Source organism: Salvia miltiorrhiza, chromosome 6, assembly GCF_028751815.1.
Source record: "Salvia miltiorrhiza cultivar Shanhuang (shh) chromosome 6, IMPLAD_Smil_shh, whole genome shotgun sequence".
In the NCBI taxonomy this organism is placed as follows: domain Eukaryota; kingdom Viridiplantae; phylum Streptophyta; class Magnoliopsida; order Lamiales; family Lamiaceae; genus Salvia; species Salvia miltiorrhiza.
This window is the reverse complement of record NC_080392.1, coordinates 22,018,376-22,040,159: the sequence shown is the minus strand read 5'-3', so window position 1 is coordinate 22,040,159 and position 21,784 is coordinate 22,018,376. Positions and strand designations below refer to the sequence as shown.

The 21,784-nt window shown below is 37.2% G+C and overlaps 3 protein-coding genes and 1 pseudogene across 10 annotated transcripts; all 4 read right to left on the bottom strand.

Annotated features, from left to right (window-relative positions):
- Nucleotides 1-6,840: 6,840 nt before the first annotated feature.
- Nucleotides 6,841-8,178, bottom strand: LOC130987503 (RNA-binding protein Y14A-like). Its single transcript, XM_057911043.1, has 2 exons — nt 7,836-8,178; nt 6,841-7,392 (listed from the first exon to the last, which is right to left on the bottom strand). Exons 1-2 carry the CDS (start codon nt 8,098-8,100, stop codon nt 7,190-7,192), a joined length of 468 nt encoding a protein of 155 aa, XP_057767026.1. The 5' UTR covers nt 8,101-8,178; the 3' UTR covers nt 6,841-7,189.
- Nucleotides 8,179-8,610: 432 nt separating this feature from the next.
- LOC130987502 (RNA-binding protein Y14A-like) lies at nt 8,611-11,082 on the bottom strand (annotated as a pseudogene).
- A 468-nt stretch (nt 11,083-11,550) lies between these two features.
- Nucleotides 11,551-14,052, bottom strand: LOC130987501 (RNA-binding protein Y14A-like). 2 transcript variants are annotated; one of them, XM_057911042.1, is made up of 4 exons: nt 13,715-14,052; nt 13,135-13,271; nt 12,446-12,591; nt 11,551-11,871 (listed from the first exon to the last, which is right to left on the bottom strand). In XM_057911042.1, the coding sequence occupies exons 1-4, from the start codon at nt 13,977-13,979 to the stop codon at nt 11,826-11,828; spliced, it is 594 nt and encodes a 197-aa protein (XP_057767025.1). In that variant the 5' UTR covers nt 13,980-14,052; the 3' UTR covers nt 11,551-11,825. The 2 variants fall into 2 exon arrangements, with proteins under 2 accessions (XP_057767025.1, XP_057767023.1); XM_057911040.1 differs by having other exon boundaries at nt 11,551-12,591; nt 13,715-14,037.
- Nucleotides 14,053-14,555: 503 nt separating this feature from the next.
- Nucleotides 14,556-20,264, bottom strand: LOC130987499 (RNA-binding protein Y14A-like). Of its 7 annotated transcripts, none has more exons than XM_057911034.1 (6): nt 19,658-20,264; nt 18,636-18,678; nt 16,656-17,050; nt 16,076-16,212; nt 15,387-15,532; nt 14,556-14,812 (listed from the first exon to the last, which is right to left on the bottom strand). In XM_057911034.1, exons 3-6 carry the CDS (start codon nt 16,918-16,920, stop codon nt 14,767-14,769), a joined length of 594 nt encoding a protein of 197 aa, XP_057767017.1. In that variant the 5' UTR covers nt 16,921-17,050; nt 18,636-18,678; nt 19,658-20,264; the 3' UTR covers nt 14,556-14,766. The 7 variants fall into 7 exon arrangements, with proteins under 7 accessions (XP_057767017.1, XP_057767018.1, XP_057767021.1 ...); XM_057911035.1 differs by having other exon boundaries at nt 16,656-17,163; nt 19,658-20,033; XM_057911038.1 differs by having other exon boundaries at nt 16,656-16,925; nt 19,658-20,030.
- Between the last annotated feature and the right edge of the window lie 1,520 nt (nt 20,265-21,784).

Sequence of the window (21,784 nt, the reverse complement as noted above, 5' to 3'; positions counted from 1 at the left end):
TGCCAGGACTACCTCCAGATAGGCAACTAGATTTCACCATTGATCTAGAACCTGGATCTGCCCCAGTATCAAAGGCACCGTACAGGATGGCCCCAAAGGAACTACAAGAATTAAAGGTGCAACTACAGGAACTCTTGGACTTGGGCTTCATTAGACCCAGTGTCTCGCCTTGGGGAGCGCCTGTACTCTTTGTCAAGAAGAAAGATGGAACCATGAGAATGTGCATTGATTATCGAGAGTTGAACAAACTGACGCTTAAAAACAAATACCCTCTTCCAAGGATAGATGATTTGTTCGATCAACTCAAAGGAGCCAGTGTATTCTCAAAAATAGATTTAAGGTCTGGTTATCATCAACTGAAGATCAGACCAGAGGATATATCTAAGACCTCTTTCCGCACAAGATATGGTCACTATGAATTCATTGTCATGCCATTTGGTCTAACCAATGCACCGGCAGTATTCATGGACCTCATGAATCGAGTTTTCCATCCATACTTAGACAAATTTGTCTTAGTGTTTATAGATGATATCCTCATCTATTCTAAGAATGACCAAGAGCATGAAAATCATTTAAGAATCATCCTGGAGACATTAAAGACGGAGAAGTTGTTCGCCAAATTCAGCAAGTGCGAATTTTGGTTGAAAGAAGTAATGTTTCTAGGGCACATCGTATCAGCAGATGGAATCAAGGTGGACCCCGCCAAGGTGCAAGCCGTGCGCGAGTGGAAATCACCAACCACACCTAATGAAATCCGGAGTTTCTTAGGTTTGGCGGGATACTACCGGAGATTCATCGAAGGATTCTCTAAAATAGCGAGACCAATGACGCAATTACTTCGCAAAGGAATCAAGTATAAGTGGAACGAAGAGTGTGAAGCCAGCTTCCAAGAGCTGAAGAAGAAATTGACAACTGCACCAGTGCTAGCAGTTCCAGCAGCCGATAAAGAATACGTGATCTTCACGGACGCGTCCAAAAATGGGCTAGGTTGTGTGTTGATGCAAGAAGGAAAGGTCATTGCCTACGCCTCGCGACAACTAAGGCCACATGAATTGAACTACCCCACTCATGATCTGGAACTGGCAGCAATTGTGCATGCTTTGAAAATTTGGAGACACCATCTATACGGAGTTAGATGTGAAATCTTCACTGATCACAAAAGCCTTAAGTATTTTTTCGAGCAGAAAGACTTGAATATGAGACAGAGGAGATGGCTCGAGCTCGTGAAGGATTACGACTGCGGTATCAACTACCACCCGGGAAAAGCTAATGTAGTAGCTGATGCTTTAAGTCGTAAAACTCAATCCGAGTTAGGACTTCTTCTCACTCAAGAAGACACGCTTGTAAAGGATTTTGACAAATTGAAGATAGAAGAGGTTCAGCCACCGGCAACGACAAGAGCAATTATTGCAACTCTGGTAGCCGTCCCAGACCTCAGAGAAAGGATCGTCAGTGCCCAGAGAGCGGATGAGAGCTTGTAAAAAGTTCGTCTCAAGATCCGAACAGGCACGCCAGGAGGCTACCAAGAGGCCACGGATAACGCAGTTCTTTTTGAAGGAAGATTGTGTGTTCCCCATAACGAGGAACTGAGAAACGAGATCATGAGTGAAGCTCATGACACGCCCTATACCGCTCATCCCGGAAGTACCAAAATGTACCAAGATCTAAAACAGAAATTTTGGTGGGACGGGATGAAACGAGATATAGCCTCGTTTGTAGAGCGTTGCCTTGCATGCCAGCAAGTGAAAGCTTTACATCAACGACCATATGGGAAATTACAGCCATTGGAAATCCCAGAATGGAAGTGGGAGCACATAGCGATGGATTTCGTGACGGGTTTACCCAAGACAAATAGGGGCAACACAGCTATTTGGGTAATAGTAGACCGTCTCACAAAGAGCGCTCATTTTATACCGATTCCAATTACCCATGGATCGGAGAAACTAGCCCAACTGTACATTCGTGAGATTGTACGGCTACATGGAATACCAATATCCATTACTTCAGATAGAGATTCAAAATTTACTTCTAGATTTTGGATCAGTTTGCAGAAAGAGTTGGGAACGAGATTAAACTTTAGCACCGCCTTTCACCCTCAAACAGATGGACAATCAGAAAGGACAATTCAGACCCTTGAAGATATGTTGAGGACAGTGGTGCTAGACCGAGGAGGAAGTTGGGAATCAGTGCTGCCATTGATCGAATTCGCCTACAACAATAGTTACCAGGCAACCATTGATATGGCACCTTATGAGGCGCTGTATGGAAGGAAGTGTAGATCACCACTTTACTGGGATGAAGTGGGTGAAAGAAAAATCCTTGGGCCAGATGCAGTAAGCGAGATGATCGAGACCATCCGCCAGATTAGAGCAAGAATTAAAGAGGCCCAGGACAGACAGAAGTCTTATGCTGATACCCGACGAACTGAACTACAATTTAAGATTGGAGACAAGGTTTTCCTTAAAATATCACCCTCGAAAGGGATCGTTAGATTCGGTGTTAAGGGTAAGTTGAGACCCCGTTTTGTAGGACCTTATGAGATCCTTGAAAGAATAGGTCCCGTAGCGTATAGGTTGGCACTGCCACCTAGCTTTGGAAACGTCCACAATGTGTTCCACGTGTCACAGCTGAGACGGTACGTGTTTGACCCCAAACACGTGATTCACCAAGATGAAATGATTCTTAACCCAGACTTGACGTACGAGGAAAAACCTGAAGCCATTTTGGACCGAAAGGTGCAAGAGTTAAGGGATAAATCGATCGCGTCAGTCAAAATACTGTGGAGACACCATGGACCGGAAGAAGCAACGTGGGAACTTGAGGACCAGATGAAAGAAAAATACCCAGAACTTTTCACATAGGTATGCAAATTTCGGGACGAAATTTCTTTTAAGGGGGATAGTATGTAATGACCCGACTTTTTATTAAGGATTATATACTTTTAATTACTGATTTAAGGATTTATTATGGTAATTAGAGTTCAGCATCCATTAATAAAATACGAACTTATATGAATTTGATAATTTATATATGTGATGATTTATTTTCAATAGATGATGCACTCAAAACATATTTTGAGTCCATTAATTTATTGTGGAGAATTTAACACTGAAGTGTTAAATATGAATCTTTTATCGATTGTTTACTTAAGCCCATGAGTAATTTAATTTATGTTAGAAGCAAGCTCAAATAGATTTTATGCTTCAATAAGAATTAGGCTTATATGTCTTAATGTATTTAAATGAGTTTGGAACCATATAATTAATATATTAATCTCTTAGATATTTTAATTTGAATAATCCTAAGCATGCTGAATCCTAAGCATGCTGAAGAATTTACTACGCATGCTGAAGAAATTCTTCAGTCATACAAAGCTAGCTGAAGTGTTCATACTTGTAAGTTGAAGAATTTCCACGACCCTCACCACCCCATTTTTCTTTTATAATCTACACCATTCTTCACCCAAACCTCACCACTTCACCATTTCTAAATTCTGCAGTCTCAATTTCACACAGCAAGTTAAGGTAATAGAATGAGGATATTCATCTCTTTCAATTTATTTTTTTCACAACTGACGTTTCTAATCTTAGTGATAAACAAAATCTGCAGAAATAAATATCTTCCACCACACCTATTCAAGGTATTCCCCTTTTATCCAATATATCAGAGAACCACCAACACATACCAATTTCTCATATTCCATTTTTATGTACATATGCAGCCTGTTATAAACAGAATTTACAGGTATAAATGGAGGGTTGAAATTACATGAATGAATGTTTAAGTGCAGTACGCTTTATTGAAGTAAATTTACAGTATTTTATTTTTGCTCAAATCCTATGTGCTAAGTGTTCGACTGAATTTGAGGCTTGAAACCTTTGAAGGGGGGGCTGACCCTGCCTTGTGTGTGTGAGTCGAGATCAAAGGGAGGCGGCAGCCTTGGTGACTCGTCGTCGCCGGCGGTCAACGGACGGCGACGGAGCCGCGGTGGCTCCGATCTGCCAAAGAGGGGGAAGGGAGATAAGTTTTCAGATTTTAATTTAGAAAAGGGAAAGGATGAGGGAAGGAAAAAGAAAAGGAGAGAAATGAAATTAGAGTTACCTGTTTTCAGACGGCGGTCAGCGGCGGAGCCTTGGTGGCTCGTCGTCGGCGGCGGCGGCGGTAACGTGACAGCCGTGACGTCGCCGTTGCTCCGATTCAGCCAAATCAAAAGAGAGAGAGAGGAGTTTTCAGTTTTAATCTAAAAAGGAAAGAAGGGGAAAATGAAAAAAAAGTTAGGGTTTTTACCTGGGCTCTCCGGCGACGGTGGCGGCTCCTGGCCGTCTGTCCACCGGCGAAGGGGAGGACGACGCGGCGGCGCGGCTTTCGCCGTGTCTGCGTGCGTGTGTGTGTGAGTCAGTGAGAAGAGTGAGACCGAGGGAGGAGAAGAGAGGGGGAAGAGTTCAGGGAGAGAGAAGGAGAGGCCGCGCTGCTCGCCGGCGGCGACGGCGCCATTGAACGGCAGCGGCGGCGGCTGGATCGAGCGAGAGAGAGAGATGTTGAGCAGCATTCGTTTGGTGAGAATTTAGAGAGAGATTCAGTTTTGTTAATTGAGAGAGAGAGAGAGTTCTACTTTAATAAAAGAAAAAAGGGAGAACCGATAATTGAGAGAGAGAGTGTGTTCTGCTTTTAAAAAAAAAAGGGAGAGAACCGATAATTAAGAGAGAGATAGAGTGTTCCTTTCTTTAATAAAGATAGAGAGAGAGAGGAGAATTGTCGGTAGTGAGAGAACCGAGAGTGAAGACTTATGGGGAGAATTTTTGGACTCTTTTATTGGGCCTAATTCATTTTATTTGTTGGGTCGGGGATTAATTCATTGGGCCATCTTTTTATTTCTAACTGGGCCGAATTTATTTAATGTTCTTGGGCTGGAATTTATTTAATTCTATTGGGCCTGTTTCAGATTTGTTTAGTTCAGCCCAGCTGTTAATTCGTCATTTGGGCCGATTAAAGTGTCTATTGGACTACGATTAATTCTTTCCAGTCCACATTAATTATTACTTGGACTCCTATTATTTATTAATAATGGGCCTCGAATTTATATTACTTGGGCTCCTACGATTTAATTGATTAAGTCCAATGAAATTTATTTATTTAACCCAATAAGAATTATTATTTTAGGCTTCTTTATTAATCCTAATTATTTTAATTAGTGATTAATATTAAAATTTACTAATTATTTTAAGGGTGATGATGGGCTCACTTATTGGGCTTCATGATTTTATTATCTTGGGCCTCAATATGTTTGGGCCTTATTCAAAGAAAAACATGATAGACTTAATTTATCTAATTAATTTGGGCTTATATCTATTTAAATTATTTGAGCTCTTAATTATTAATTTAAATTGAGCTTGATTAATTTAATTATATATTGACCTTTAAATTAATTATTTAAATGGAGTTCTTTATTTCAAGTATTTATAAATGGATTATAAAATGAAATATTTTGAGTTAAACTCTCATTTAAATTAATTCTTTTCAAATGACTTATTAATATGGATTATTTGAAAATGATTAAATGATTTTTAAATAAGAAAGCATGATCTATGATGATATAATTTATCTATGTAATATTATAGGATTTGTTTTTAAATGACGGAATATTTGACTTGATGACATAAATAGAACGAGTTATGATTAATGCGCATGTTGATGTTCGAATAAATAGTTTCGAACCTAAATGATAGTTATGTGATAATGTTTTGAGTTTAAGGTTTTGACGAGATAAGATTAATAATCCGACCTCATAAGACGAGCTTTAATTCCTTAAATAGGATTAGCATCTCATAATTTAATTAAAGGAATATGAGTCATGCATAATCATTTTACGCATCCTCATTTATTGAGATTTTTCGAGAATTAGAATCTTATTTTATTTTCTCGGATTAAAGGTCAAGCACCAGAGTTAGAGCTAAACCGTGAGTCTGCTATTCAGGTGGGCTTTCTATGTATAAACTAAAATTATATATTAGAATTGCTAAGACTTTATGCTTATGAATTTAAATGATATTGTCAATGCCTAAATGCTTTATGTTTTATTATTAATTGCCTATCTGATGTTAATCGAATTCGGATTCTGGATGGGACCGCAAATCCCTTCGGAATTAGTGTACACCCTTGTGATCGTGAGTCATCTAGCGGGTTGGCCGATCATAGTGTCCGTAGAGGGAGGCCTCCCTCTCGGCACGAGTTACTGATATGGTGATTAATGATATAAAATACCTGCGCGGGTTATTGATGAAAGAAATGATATTATGTTTGGTAAATACGAGTCTTTAAAGGAAAACCCTCGTATCTTACTACTATTGAAAGGCTTGACAATAAAATATTATGCATATATGTAAATTTCGGCAAGTGTCCACTAAGTACTTTTGTACTTAGCCCTGCATGTATTTTTAAATGTGCAGGTTGAGCTGTGATCGAGGATGTAGTGTGCAAGCGGAGCTTTTGTCAATTTAGGACGAGAACCTCAGAGTGGAGTATATGTCTTCATACATATACTCAAGTTATTGTTATTCCGCTGCGAACACTGATTATGTTAAGATATTATGTCATTTGTCAAACAATATGTATTATTTAATAATGTACTAAAACTATTGAGTACCCCGTTTTGGGATAATATTATGTACGGTCCCCTTGTGGCCTTCGTTGATATCTAGATATTTCGATTGATTTCCTTATACAAGTCGAGTCATCAAGAAACCGAATATGCCCCTTTCTTACTCCCGCTCCTAAATCCCCTCCCTTAGTCGCGGTTTCCCCGAATTTGCTATCCTTAGCAAGTGCGGTCGTGACACTAATCCCTTTGTGAGTAAAGACTGCTTCAGAGATGCAAATATGCTGCTTAGGCAACTCAGAGTAAATAATAATCTTTTCTTGGAGCCCATCTACACACAAGGGTAGTTTGTAAGACTCAAAATGTTCATCCGGGCTATAACATTAAACTATTTTACAGGATCCTCAATTGCTTATACAGAGAATCTATGTTATAATATCATCTAAAGCGGTTGCAGAAAGGGATGGTATGCCTTCAAATTCAACAAAGTGTAAAATGTAAAAATGTGGAAGAAGAAGAAGAAGATTTACATAACATTTAAAGTTAATCCTGATAAACATCATATAGAATGTCATTAGATTTCTCTTTAACATGTTACATAATTAGTATATAGCAGGTAACTTTCATAACGAATCGTAAAAGAACGCAAGATTTATATACCTTGACAAAACCCGTACGACGATCGAGATTCAAGTGTAAATTCTTTATCTCTCCAAAATCACCAAATGCGTTTTGCAGATCGTCCTCTTGAGCCTCTTCATGAACTCCAGTAAGCAGAATAATCCATCCTTCAATAGCTACAAAAGTGCAATCACAACTAGACCTCAACTTCTATCCCAATATCCAATTGAAGTTTTTATGAAAAACAAATGGTGTCATCTAATCAAACATGCCTCCACTTCGAATTTGCAACAAACAACAGTGTCAAACACCCGAACAAATTCAATCAGTAGTACATCTAGAGCTCACTTCTCCCACACTATGAGTGCAAGGGAAAATGTAAACACTACCCAAAAAGCAACCCAAGCGAGAGTATCAAGCTCAATTATACTATACACCAAAATGGTTCTACTGAAACTGATCTAAAATATAACATGTTTTCAAATTTCTAATACAGCAACTATGTCCGAACAAAGATATCAACAGAACGGTTAGAAGCAAGGTGAATTCACACAAATAACCTAAATGGAAAAATAAAAAACGGAATAATTCAAAAATAATTAGGGTTTTGGATACTGACATCGTTCGGGGCCAGGACCGCCTTCTGAATCGAGCGAATCGAAGGGGGCGGACATGCGAGCATTTCGGTCCGCTTCAGCAGCGGCCTCGTCGCGAAACCCGCGGCCCTTGGTCTTCTTTGGAGCGGTGGAGGAGCCGCCGCCGGTGATGGCGGACTTCAGGCGAGGAACGGTGGCTCGGTTGGGGGAGTCATCGCCGACATCCTCGTCCATAAGATCGTCCTCCTCAGGCTCGAAATCGACGGCCTCCGCCTCCGCATTCGCCATTGAAGCAGATATTTAGCTAGGTTTAGATTTGGGGATAGGAGGGGAAGGGCTAAAGGGATTTTGAAGAAAAACGAGGGTTGTGCTAATGAGTAATGAGTAGACAAATAAGTAGAAAAACGAGGGGTTATTATGTGCTTTTTGGCTGTGCTATTTAAGTCTTACTAGTTTTGCTCCCGTGCGATGCACGGTAATAGTTATTTAACTAAATTATTTAAAAGTATAAGTAATCTATACTTTTTAATGTTGAATGTCTTTTTATATTATAACAATATTTATAATATCAACTAATTATCATATTTAATGCTTTAATTAATTGTTAATTACCAAATTTAAGATAGGACTAAATAGTGATTGGTATAGAAATTACACTCTAGTTTTGGGCGGGAAAAAAATTGTGAAGTTGCATGAGCTTTTATATATATATAGATTTAAAAAAAAAACGTAAAAGTTAATGACAAATTATGATTATCCCAAAACAAAATGATGATCTTACAACAAGACAAGCACAAATACCAATCAAAAAGGCAATGAATACACTGATCGGAATCAATAAGAACACAACATTGGAACATCCTTCAACTAAAGTACCAACCTATATAAATAGCAAGCCAGGAAGAGCAATCCAAAGAAGCCTCATAAATACGTTAATACAGCTGAAATGAAGTCAATGAACGAAAACTGACAACAGAAACAACAATCGTACACATTGTTAAAAGTTAACAAAGATTCACATTTGTATCTTCACTCTAAATCAAAGTGCCAAAAACTCTCACATGCCACCATGATCAGAATCTCCTCCTTGGACTCCTGGAATGATGACCCCGAGGTGATCTGTAGAAGATTTCAATAAAAATGATGAATCACAAAACAGTAACAGTCGGATAGGATCCAGACATGAAAAGAGGGTTTGTAAACTTTTTAATCCCCAATTACATGCCCTTTTTATAATGTGGTTGTTCCAACTCCCACTACAAGACAATTCAAAATTATTACCAACCTAATATGGGTCACTCAAAACTAGATTTGAAGAGTGTCATCTAACATATTCAAAGTGGAGAGATTTTTCAAGGTTACGTATCCTAACATTGATTCACCATGTCTGAATTATTACAAACCCTAACTGATAATTAAAATATTTAACATGCCCCCTCAACAACATTCCAAATGATGTATTTGTCTGTTAAGGTAATAAGTGACACATGCACATTTCCAGTATCAGTATTTCCCAAGCTCTGCACATTACCTCTGGCTCCAAAAGTACATGGGGAGCACTATCATGTTTGGTACAGCTATTTCCTAGTCCTATACTATGAGCAACAGTAATAAGAACCCATAATTTGAGTTAGACATTTAGAAAGAACAGAGGGACTTATATTGTTGTTGCAGAGAATTTGAGATCACATACCTCCTCCTAATGTTCCTTCTTCTGAATGGACCTTTGCTGAACGCCCAGTCAACATTCATGGTCTGGGTTAGGAGTTCAGTTCCATTCATCTCATTTATGGCTCTCTGTGCCTCCTCAAACTTCTCAAATTCAATTAGAGCATAGCCCTAGAAAATACCATAACACATTTAGTGGACAATGGATATACAAGCGACATAGTCAAGGGAAAGATAAATAGATTATTATCGAGAAAAACATGAGGGTGTCGAGCAGAAAAAGAAACATGCTGACTAATCCCTTTGTGAGTAAAGACTGCTTCAGAGATGCAAATATGCTGCTTAGGCAACTCAGAGTAAATAATAATCTTTTCTTGGAGCCCATCTACACACAAGGGTAGTTTGTAAGACTCAAAATGTTCATCCGGGCTATAACATTAAACTATTTTACAGGATCCTCAATTGCTTATACAGAGAATCTATGTTATAATATCATCTAAAGCGGTTGCAGAAAGGGATGGTATGCCTTCAAATTCAACAAAGTGTAAAATGTAAAAATGTGGAAGAAGAAGAAGAAGATTTACATAACATTTAAAGTTAATCCTGATAAACATCATATAGAATGTCATTAGATTTCTCTTTAACATGTTACATAATTAGTATATAGCAGGTAACTTTCATAACGAATCGTAAAAGAACGCAAGATTTATATACCTTGACAAAACCCATACGACGATCGAGATTCAAGTGTAAATTCTTTATCTCTCCAAAATCACCAAATGCGTTTTGCAGATCGTCCTCTTGAGCCTCTTCATGAACTCCAGTAACCAGAATAATCCATCCTTCAATAGCTACAAAAGTGCAATCACAACTAGACCTCAACTTCTATCCCAATATCCAATTGAAGTTTTTATGAAAAACAAATGGTGTCATCTAATCAAACATGCCTCCACTTCGAATTTGCAACAAACAACAGTGTCAAACACCCGAACAAATTCAATCAGTAGTACATCTAGAGCTCACTTCTCCCACACTATGAGTGCAAGGGAAAATGTAAACACTACCCAAAAAGCAACCCAAGCGAGAGTATCAAGCTCAATTATACTATACACCAAAATGGTTCTACTGAAACTGATCTAAAATATAACATGTTTTCAAATTTCTAATACAGCAACTATGTCCGAACAAAGATATCAACAGAACGGTTAGAAGCAAGGTGAATTCACACAAATAACCTAAATGGAAAAATAAAAAACGGAATAATTCAAAAATAATTAGGGTTTTGGATACTGACATCGTTCGGGGCCAGGACCGCCTTCTGAATCGAGCGAATCGAAGGGGGCGGACATGCGAGCATTTCGGTCCGCTTCAGCAGCGGCCTCGTCGCGAAACCCGCGGCCCTTGGTCTTCTTTGGAGCGGTGGAGGAGCCGCCGCCGGTGATGGCGGACTTCAGGCGAGGAACGGTGGCTCGGTTGGGGGAGTCCATCGCCGACATCCTCGTCCATAAGATCGTCCTCCTCAGGCTCGAAATCGACGGCCTCCGCCTCCGCATTCGCCATTGAAGCAGATATTTAGCTAGGTTTAGATTTGGGGATAGGAGGGGAAGGGCTAAAGGGATTTTGAAGAAAAACGAGGGTTGTGCTAATGAGTAATGAGTAGACAAATAAGTAGAAAAACGAGGGGTTATTATGTGCTTTTTGGCTGTGCTATTTAAGTCTTACTAGTTTTGCTCCCGTGCGATGCACGGTAATAGTTATTTAACTAAATTATTTAAAAGTATAAGTAATCTATACTTTTTAATGTTGAATGTCTTTTTATATTATAACAATATTTATAATATCAACTAATTATCATATTTAATGCTTTAATTAATTGTTAATTACCAAATTTAAGATAGGACTAAATAGTGATTGGTATAGAAATTACACTCTAGTTTTGGGCGGGAAAAAAATTGTGAAGTTGGATGAGCTTTTATATATATATAGATTTAAAAAAAAAACGTAAAAGTTAATGACAAATTATGATTATCCCAAAACAAAATGATGATCTTACAACAAGACAAGCACAAATACCAATCAAAAAGGCAATGAATACACTGATCGGAATCAATAAGAACACAACATTGGAACATCCTTCAACTAAAGTACCAACCTATATAAATAGCAAGCCAGGAAGAGCAATCCAAAGAAGCCTCATAAATACGTTAATACAGCTGAAATGAAGTCAATGAACGAAAACTGACAACAGAAACAACAATCGTACACATTGTTAAAAGTTAACAAAGATTCACATTTGTATCTTCACTCTAAATCAAAGTGCCAAAAACTCTCACATGCCACCATGATCAGAATCTCCTCCTTGGACTCCTGGAATGATGACCCCGAGGTGATCTGTAGAAGATTTCAATAAAAATGATGAATCACAAAACAGTAACAGTCGGATAGGATCCAGACATGAAAAGAGGGTTTGTAAACTTTTTAATCCCCAATTACATGCCCTTTTTATAATGTGGTTGTTCCAACTCCCACTACAAGACAATTCAAAATTATTACCAACCTAATATGGGTCACTCAAAACTAGATTTGAAGAGTGTCATCTAACATATTCAAAGTGGAGAGATTTTTCAAGGTTACGTATCCTAACATTGATTCACCATGTCTGAATTATTACAAACCCTAACTGATAATTAAAATATTTAACATGCCCCCTCAACAACATTCCAAATGATGTATTTGTCTGTTAAGGTAATAAGTGACACATGCACATTTCCAGTATCAGTATTTCCCAAGCTCTGCACATTACCTCTGGCTCCAAAAGTACATGGGGAGCACTATCATGTTTGGTACAGCTATTTCCTAGTCCTATACTATGAGCAACAGTAATAAGAACCCATAATTTGAGTTAGACATTTAGAAAGAACAGAGGGACTTATATTGTTGTTGCAGAGAATTTGAGATCACATACCTCCTCCTAATGTTCCTTCTTCTGAATGGACCTTTGCTGAACGCCCAGTCAACATTCATTGTCTGGGTTAGGAGTTCAGTTCCATTCATCTCATTTATGGCTCTCTGTGCCTCCTCAAACTTCTCAAATTCAATTAGAGCATAGCCCTAGAAAATACCATAACACATTTAGTGGACAATGGATATACAAGCGACATAGTCAAGGGAAAGATAAATAGATTATTATCGAGAAAAACATGAGGGTGTCGAGCAGAAAAAGAAACATGCTGACTAATCCCTTTGTGAGTAAAGACTGCTTCAGAGATGCAAATATGCTGCTTAGGCAACTCAGAGTAAATAATAATCTTTTCTTGGAGCCCATCTACACACAAGGGTAGTTTGTAAGACTCAAAATGTTCATCCGGGCTATAACATTAAACTATTTTACAGGATCCTCAATTGCTTATACAGAGAATCTATGTTATAATATCATCTAAAGCGGTTGCAGAAAGGGATGGTATGCCTTCAAATTCAACAAAGTGTAAAATGTAAAAATGTGGAAGAAGAAGAAGAAGATTTACATAACATTTAAAGTTAATCCTGATAAACATCATATAGAATGTCATTAGATTTCTCTTTAACATGTTACATAATTAGTATATAGCAGGTAACTTTCATAACGAATCGTAAAAGAACGCAAGATTTATATACCTTGACAAAACCCGTACGACGATCGAGATTCAAGTGTAAATTCTTTATCTCTCCAAAATCACCAAATGCGTTTTGCAGATCGTCCTCTTGAGCCTCTTCATGAACTCCAGTAACCAGAATAATCCATCCTTCAATAGCTACAAAAGTGCAATCACAACTAGACCTCAACTTCTATCCCAATATCCAATTGAAGTTTTTATGAAAAACAAATGGTGCCATCTAATCAAACATGCCTCCACTTCGAATTTGCACCAAACAACAGTGTCAAACACCCGAACAAATTCAATCAGTAGTACATCTAGAGCTCACTTCTCCCACACTATGAGTGCAAGGGAAAATGTAAACACTACCCAAAAAGCAACCCAAGCGAGAGTATCAAGCTCAATTATACTATACACCAAAATGGTTCTACTGAAACTGATCTAAAATATAACATGTTTTCAAATTTCTAATACAGCAACTATGTCCGAACAAAGATATCAACAGAACGGTTAGAAGCAAGGTGAATTCACACAAATAACCTAAATGGAAAAATAAAAAACGGAATAATTCAAAAATAATTAGGGTTTTGGATACTGACATCGTTCGGGGCCAGGACCGCCTTCTGAATCGAGCGAATCGAAGGGGGCGGACATGCGAGCATTTCGGTCCGCTTCAGCAGCGGCCTCGTCGCGAAACCCGCGGCCCTTGGTCTTCTTTGGAGCGGTGGAGGAGCCGCCGCCGGTGATGGCGGACTTCAGGCGAGGAACGGTGGCTCGGTTGGGGGAGCCATCGCCGACATCCTCGTCCATAAGATCGTCCTCCTCAGGCTCGAAATCGACGGCCTCCGCCTCCGCATTCGCCATTGAAGCAGATATTTAGCTAGGTTTAGATTTGGGGATAGGAGGGGAAGGGCTAAAGGGATTTTGAAGAAAAACGAGGGTTGTGCTAATGAGTAATGAGTAGACAAATAAGTAGAAAAACGAGGGGTTATTATGTGCTTTTTGGCTGTGCTATTTAAGTCTTACTAGTTTTGCTCCCGTGCGATGCACGGTAATAGTTATTTAACTAAATTATTTAAAAGTATAAGTAATCTATACTTTTTAATGTTAAATGTCTTTTTATATTATAACAATATTTATAATATCAACTAATTATCATATTTAATGCTTTAATTAATTGTTAATTACCAAATTTAAGATAGGACTAAATAGTGATTAGTATAGAAATTACACTCTAGTTTTGGGCGGGAAAAAAATTGTGAAGTTGGATGGGCTTTTATATATATATAGATTTAAAAAAAAAAAACGTAAAAGTTAATGACAAATTATGATTATCCCAAAACAAAATGATGATCTTACAACAAGACAAGCACAAATACCAATCAAAAAGGCAATGAATACACTGATCGGAATCAATAAGAACACAACATTAGAACATCCTTCAACTAAAGTACCAACCTATATAAATAGCAAGCCAGGAAGAGCAATCCAAAGAAGCCTCATAAATACGTTAATACAGCTGAAATGAAGTCAATGAACGAAAACTGACAACAGAAACAACAATCGTACACATTGTTAAAAGTTAACAAAGATTCACATTTGTATCTTCACTCTAAATCAAAGTGCCAAAAACTCTCACATGCCACCATGATCAGAATCTCCTCCTTGGACTCCTGGAATGATGACCCCGAGGTGATCTGTAGAAGATTTCAATAAAAATGATGAATCACAAAACAGTAACAGTCGGATAGGATCCAGACATGAAAAGAGGGTTTGTAAACTTTTTAATCCCCAATTACATGCCCTTTTTATAATGTGGTTGTTCCAACTCCCACTACAAGACAATTCAAAATTATTACCAACCTAATATGGGTCACTCAAAACTAGATTTGAAGAGTGTCATCTAACATATTCAAAGTGGAGAGATTTTTCAAGGTTACGTATCCTAACATTGATTCACCATGTCTGAATTATTACAAACCCTAACTGATAATTAAAATATTTAACATGCCCCCTCAACAACATTCCAAATGATGTATTTGTCTGTTAAGGTAATAAGTGACACATGCACATTTCCAGTATCAGTATTTCCCAAGCTCTGCACATTACCTCTGGCTCCAAAAGTACATGGGGAGCACTATCATGTTTGGTACAGCTATTTCCTAGTCCTATACTATGAGCAACAGTAATAAGAACCCATAATTTGAGTTAGACATTTAGAAAGAACAGAGGGACTTATATTGTTGTTGCAGAGAATTTGAGATCACATACCTCCTCCTAATGTTCCTTCTTCTAAATGGACCTTTGCTGAACGCCCAGTCAACATTCATGGTCTGGGTTAGGAGTTCAGTTCCATTCATCTCATTTATGGCTCTCTGTGCCTCCTCAAACTTCTCAAATTCAATTAGAGCATAGCCCTAGAAAATACCATAACACATTTAGTGGACAATGGATATACAAGCGACATAGTCAAGGGAAAGATAAATAGATTATTATCGAGAAAAACATGAGGGTGTCGAGCAGAAAAAGAAACATGCTGACTAATCCCTTTGTGAGTAAAGACTGCTTCAGAGATGCAAATATGCTGCTTAGGCAACTCAGAGTAAATAATAATCTTTTCTTGGAGCCCATCTACACACAAGGGTAGTTTGTAAGACTCAAAATGTTCATCCGGGCTATAACATTAAACTATTTTACAGGATCCTCAATTGCTGATACAGAGAATCTATGTTATAATATCATCTAAAGCGGTTGCAGAAAGGGATGGTATGCCTTCAAATTCAACAAAGTGTAAAATGTAAAAATGTGGAAGAAGAAGAAGAAGATTTACATAACATTTAAAGTTAATCCTGATAAACATCATATAGAATGTCATTAGATTTCTCTTTAACATGTTACATAATTAGTATATAGCAGGTAACTTTCATAACGAATCGTAAAAGAACGCAAGATTTATATACCTTGACAAAACCCGTACGACGATCGAGATTCAAGTGTAAATTCTTTATCTCTCCAAAATCACCAAATGCGTTTTGCAGATCGTCCTCTTGAGCCTCTTCATGAACTCCAGTAACCAGAATAATCCATCCTTCAATAGCTACAAAAGTGCAATCACAACTAGACCTCAACTTCTATCCCAATATCCAATTGAAGTTTTTATGAAAAACAAATGGTGTCATCTAATCAAACATGCCTCCACTTCGAATTTGCAACAAACAACAGTGTCAAACACCCGAACAAATTCAATCAGTAGTACATCTAGAGCTCACTTCTCCCACACTATGAGTGCAAGGGAAAATGTAAACACTACCCAAAAAGCAACCCAAGCGAGAGTATCAAGCTCAATTATACTATACACCAAAATGGTTCTACTGAAACTGATCTAAAATATAACATGTTTTCAAATTTCTAATACAGCAACTATGTCCGAACAAAGATATCAACAGAACGGTTAGAAGCAAGGTGAATTCACACAAATAACCTAAATGGAAAAATAAAAAACGGAATAATTCAAAAATAATTAGGGTTTTGGATACTGACATCGTTCGGGGCCAGGACCGCCTTCTGAATCGAGCGAATCGAAGGGGGCGGACATGCGAGCATTTCGGTCCGCTTCAGCAGCGGCCTCGTCGCGAAACCCGCGGCCCTTGGTCTTCTTTGGAGCGGTGGAGGAGCCGCCGCCGGTGATGGCGGACTTCAGGCGAGGAACGGTGGCTCGGTTGGGGGAGCCATCGCCGACATCCTCGTCCATAAGATCGTCCTCCTCAGGCTCGAAATCGACGGCCTCCGCCTCCGCATTCGCCATCTATACTAATATTAAAGTATAGATTTTTGGGGAACGTGTTTCTCGCCAAAAGTAGCTGCCTTTTATCCAGTAAATATCGAGCTTTTCTATCCGCTGGGTAAAATTTGTGACTTCGGGCTCAAGTTTGTGACTGCATTAAAAATTCCAAAATTTTATATTTCTTATTGCATATATGTTGCTTCTGTTTGTGCATGTGGAAAGCAGAGGCTGCGCAGATATATAATCTGTCATTGCGTGTACAAACTGCATCAAAACTGTAAAAATTTAATATTTTAATATTTACTTTTGCTTTATACAGCTGGTTCTTTAGAATTTAGCTCCAAAAACTGTCGCCCAGATACACATTTGAAATTCATAAATAACCAACATTGGAGCCAAATTGATGAATACTCGGCCTATAAATACCAAATCATTTCAGACCATATTTCACTAAGGTAACTTTCTCTCTCTATTCTTGGTTGCTCTAATTATTTTTTGTCATTTTGTGTTTTATAATTTTTATGTGGTCCTTCTATTTATATTTTTTTTTTTTTGGAAAATTTACAACCCAATTATTACAATAAATTCTAAAACAATGATATTTGCAATTGATAGTAATTTTTTAATTTTGTATGCAGGTGAAGATCTGGAGCATGAAAATGGAACCTCTACAATCTGCTACACCGAAAAGAAAAATGGTTTTAGTATATATTCATGATTATTATCATCAAGGAGAAAAAAAAATCATATAATGTTATTTTCATAAGAGAAATTTAATCTGGAGCATGAAAATGGAACCTCTCCTATTGCAACACCCACAAGAAAAATGGTTTTAGTATATATTCATGATTTATATATATTATCATCAAGGAGAAAAAAAAATCATATGTTATTTTCATAAGAGAAATTTAATACTATCATGTTATCTACCATTTCTGTTACCTTTTTTTTGCTACAAATGAATGTAAATATAATATATAATGGCTCCTAATGATTCTTCTATATGATGCAAGGAGTATTGATATTGAATATTTTCGATTGAAACGAGATGAAAAAAGAAATGAATTTTTTTTTTCTGTATTTATTTTTCTTATCAAAAGACATTCAATCTAAGTACACTAGCTGCCAAAACAGTGGTTTTTTAACAAAACCTGAGCATACTAGCTGCTGTTAGCGGGAAATTTTTCAGATTTTACTTCAAATTCATATCTAAATCTTATCTATATCATCCACTGAAAATTTCAACAAACCAAACCAACTAAATCTGTATTCAGATTTAGAATACATCAAATTTATTTACTTAGCACACAATCCAAAAAACAACAAAATGAGCTTCAAATCACAGAAATATTTAAGCTCAATCGAGATGTTTGACTTGCAAATAACCTTAGTAAATTCAATAATAATTCAAATCCATGTATATAGCTTAACATGAAACCTCAAGAAACAATACCCATCAGCATCCTAAATAAAAGAAATCATTTTCAAGAAAACAAACTACACCAATCAGAAACCCAAAGCTTTTCAAAGATTGACGCACATATGAAAATACTTAAATTGACGCACATATGAAAATACTTAGCTGTAAGGTTTTCAAAGCTTTGATAATACTAATCTATACATATCAAAATCTGCACTAAAATCAAAATGAAATAATCGTATTTTATTTATTTAAAAAAACTCCCTAAAAACATCAAAATCATCTTTATTTATTAAAAAAATCATAAAAAACTTACATGTGTTGTTGTGAAGTTTCTCACAAGGGTGTTCCTCGCAAATCTACACAATTAAAACAAAAAACAATAGATGAGCTTTGCCACAAAATTATAGCCTCTCAAAGTAAAAAAAAAAATTCAACTATATAGAACAAAGTAAATCATGACAACTGAAAATTATACTATTTTTTATTTAAAAAAAATTAAAGAAATTCATAAAAGTCATATTTATTTAAATTTATCAAAAGACATTAATATAATCTACCTAGCACAAAAATAATTTTTTTCTAAAGAAATATGAAGAAAACAGAAACATATGAGAAAACAAGATAAATTTAATGTAACTGTGAACTAGGATTGCAAATGAGATTTTTAAAAAAAAGGGAAAGCAAGCAGTTCACATTGGAGCAACTTAGCGTTCAAATCCCCAAGTGATTTTTGTATATTGCCGTAGCTTACCTTGCTTCTTCAGCCTGCAATAACAAAAGCAACGGATGCAGACGAGAGAGAAAGGGAAGATGCAGATGAGGGAAAAGGGTAGCGTTGGAATTGAAGATGCAGACAAGGGAGAAGGCGAAGATGCAGAACAGACGAGGGAGAAGGGGAAGATGCAGAAGGGAGCAAGGGAATTAAGTGTGATTTGAGAAGATCTACAGATTTAAGGAGAAGGGGAAAGATGTAGACGATGAGAAGATAATTTTTCTTCAATCTGTTGTTGTATCTCCAGGCGCCTGGAATTGAAGATGAGACGAGGGAGAAGGGGAACCAAGGGAGGCAGGGGAATTAGGTGACTTGAGAAGATTCATTCTAACAAAATTGAAACAATTGCACCAATTCATAAGGCTGAAAAATTCGAACACAATTCATAAGGCTGCACCAATTCATTCGAACAAAATTGAAACAACTGCACCAATTCATAAGGCTGAAAAATTCGAACACATCAACAAAATTCGAACACAATCATAACTCATAAGTCATAAGTCATAATTAAGCATCAATTTTCAACATTCTTGAGGTTCACTAAAAACTAAAATCGAACCTACCTGCAGCCTGAAGGAATGACGCGCCGATGAGGTGCTCTGGGGAGGGCGTCTGAAACTCTGAGGTCAGAGGTGGAGGGCGTCGGCCGTCGGGAAGAGAGGCGCAGATCTGCGGCGCTCTGCGCTCGAGCTTCGAGCTGCTCTGGGGGATTGCAAGCGCGGAGGTGGCGTGGTGGGGGATTGCAGGCGAAGAGTAGGTGGGGTGGTGGCCGGCGGGGTGGGACGGCGTCGGCGCGGAACGCCCGGTGGTGGAGACTGGAGAGCGATGGGAGTCAGACGCGGTGGTGGAGTGGAGTTGTGGCTGTGTGTGCGGCGCTGATTTAGTTAGGAAATTAGGGTTTAGGTTTTACTTTTTAACATATTCAATAATTCAAAATTTATATATATATAAATTAACATATTCAATATATATATATATATATATTAAATACAATTCGGATTTCGGATTAGTTCGGATTTGAAAAGTACTGATCCGATCCGATCCGAATATCCGAAATTTTCTTAAAATTCAATCCGATCCGATCCAAAGATCCGATTAATCCGAACCAAAGTTTAAATTTCGGATTGGATCGGATCGGATATTCGGATTTCGGGTATTTTGCTCACCCCTATTCTAAACCCTAAAATCAAATGATAGATGACTATTTATTGTATTGTTATTATAGTTGGGCTTTTATAATAGTATGAATATGAATTTTCCTATGTTTAAGAGTCCATGGGCTTGATCTTTTCAGGCCCAAAGGTTTCAGGCTCAAAGGTTTCGGCAATTAAATAGCAAAGTTTTTTTTTAATTCAAACCGCAAATAAGCTCAAAATCGATAACTAATAAAAAAATCTCAGAGGCAAAATTAAAGCATATAAGAACATAGTTCTAATTTGACAAATTAATAGCAAAAGGTTTCAACCAAAATTGTACATTGAAAAATCGAAAGAAATTGAACATTCAAAATCTGCATCAAAATGAAAGAAATTGAACATTCCAAAATCTGCATTCAAAGAAATTTTGAACATTCATAATAATAATAATAATAATAATAATAATAATAATAATAATAATAATAATAATAATAAATCAAACAATCAAAATCAGAAAGAAATTGAACATTCGAAAGAAAAAAGAAAAAAAAATCTGCATGTTTTTCAATTCAAAGCTCAACCACAATTGAGCATTCAAATTCAGCAATCCAATTTCAGAAATTGAAAATCTAACCAAATAAATGGTTTATATCTTACAAACAAATCTTGCAAATTAAAAAACCTCACCAAATTAAGAATCATAACTCCTTAGAACAAAAGGAGGAACAAAAAGCTTGCCGTTAGCTTATGAGAACAACGATGTCTTGAGGAGTTGTTGCGGTGCGGCGATGATGGCTTGAGGAGCTACCTTGGTGCGGCGGCAATGGCGCGAGGCTGCCAGCAGAGCAGCCACAATTGGAGGCGGTGGTACGGCGCGGCTCCGATGCGATGACTGAAGAGCGGCGTGCAGTGCGCATGGGCAGAGACGGTTTGTACCTTGAAGAGTTGTTGCCTCTTGCTGTGCGGCGGTGACGGACGGCACACATTTGGAGAGCAGCGAACGGTGCGGCTGTGGTGGCGACCGGAGTTGGAGTGTTGAAAGTTGTGTGCGTTGTTGTCGTGTTGACTTTTGTGTGCGTTAGGATTTAGAATTATAAATTATATTGAAAGGTAAGGTTAGTTTAGTAACATTGTATTTAGAATTATAAAATATAATTAAAATTAAAAATAATATATATATTTTTATGTTTTTTTATTTATATTTTCTCAATCTCTTATCCAATTAATTGATTATAAATCTTTCTTAAAATTATTTACAAAAATTTGTGCACACGTATCTTTTCAGTACTCTTATGTAAATAATTGATTATTAAATACTTGAATTTGGATAACATCTTTGATTGGGTTTACTCTACATAAAAATGAAAAAGTGAATATTTTTTACAAAAAATATGGATAATGTAGCAAAATATCTATTAATATAATATATTATTTACAAAATAATAACCCCCAATTACTATTATGTAATATGGGTGGGCGTGTTTTTAAAAATGATGAGGAGTGTGAATGTTTTTATTTTTATTTTATTTATTCTTGACACAGAACACGATTCTA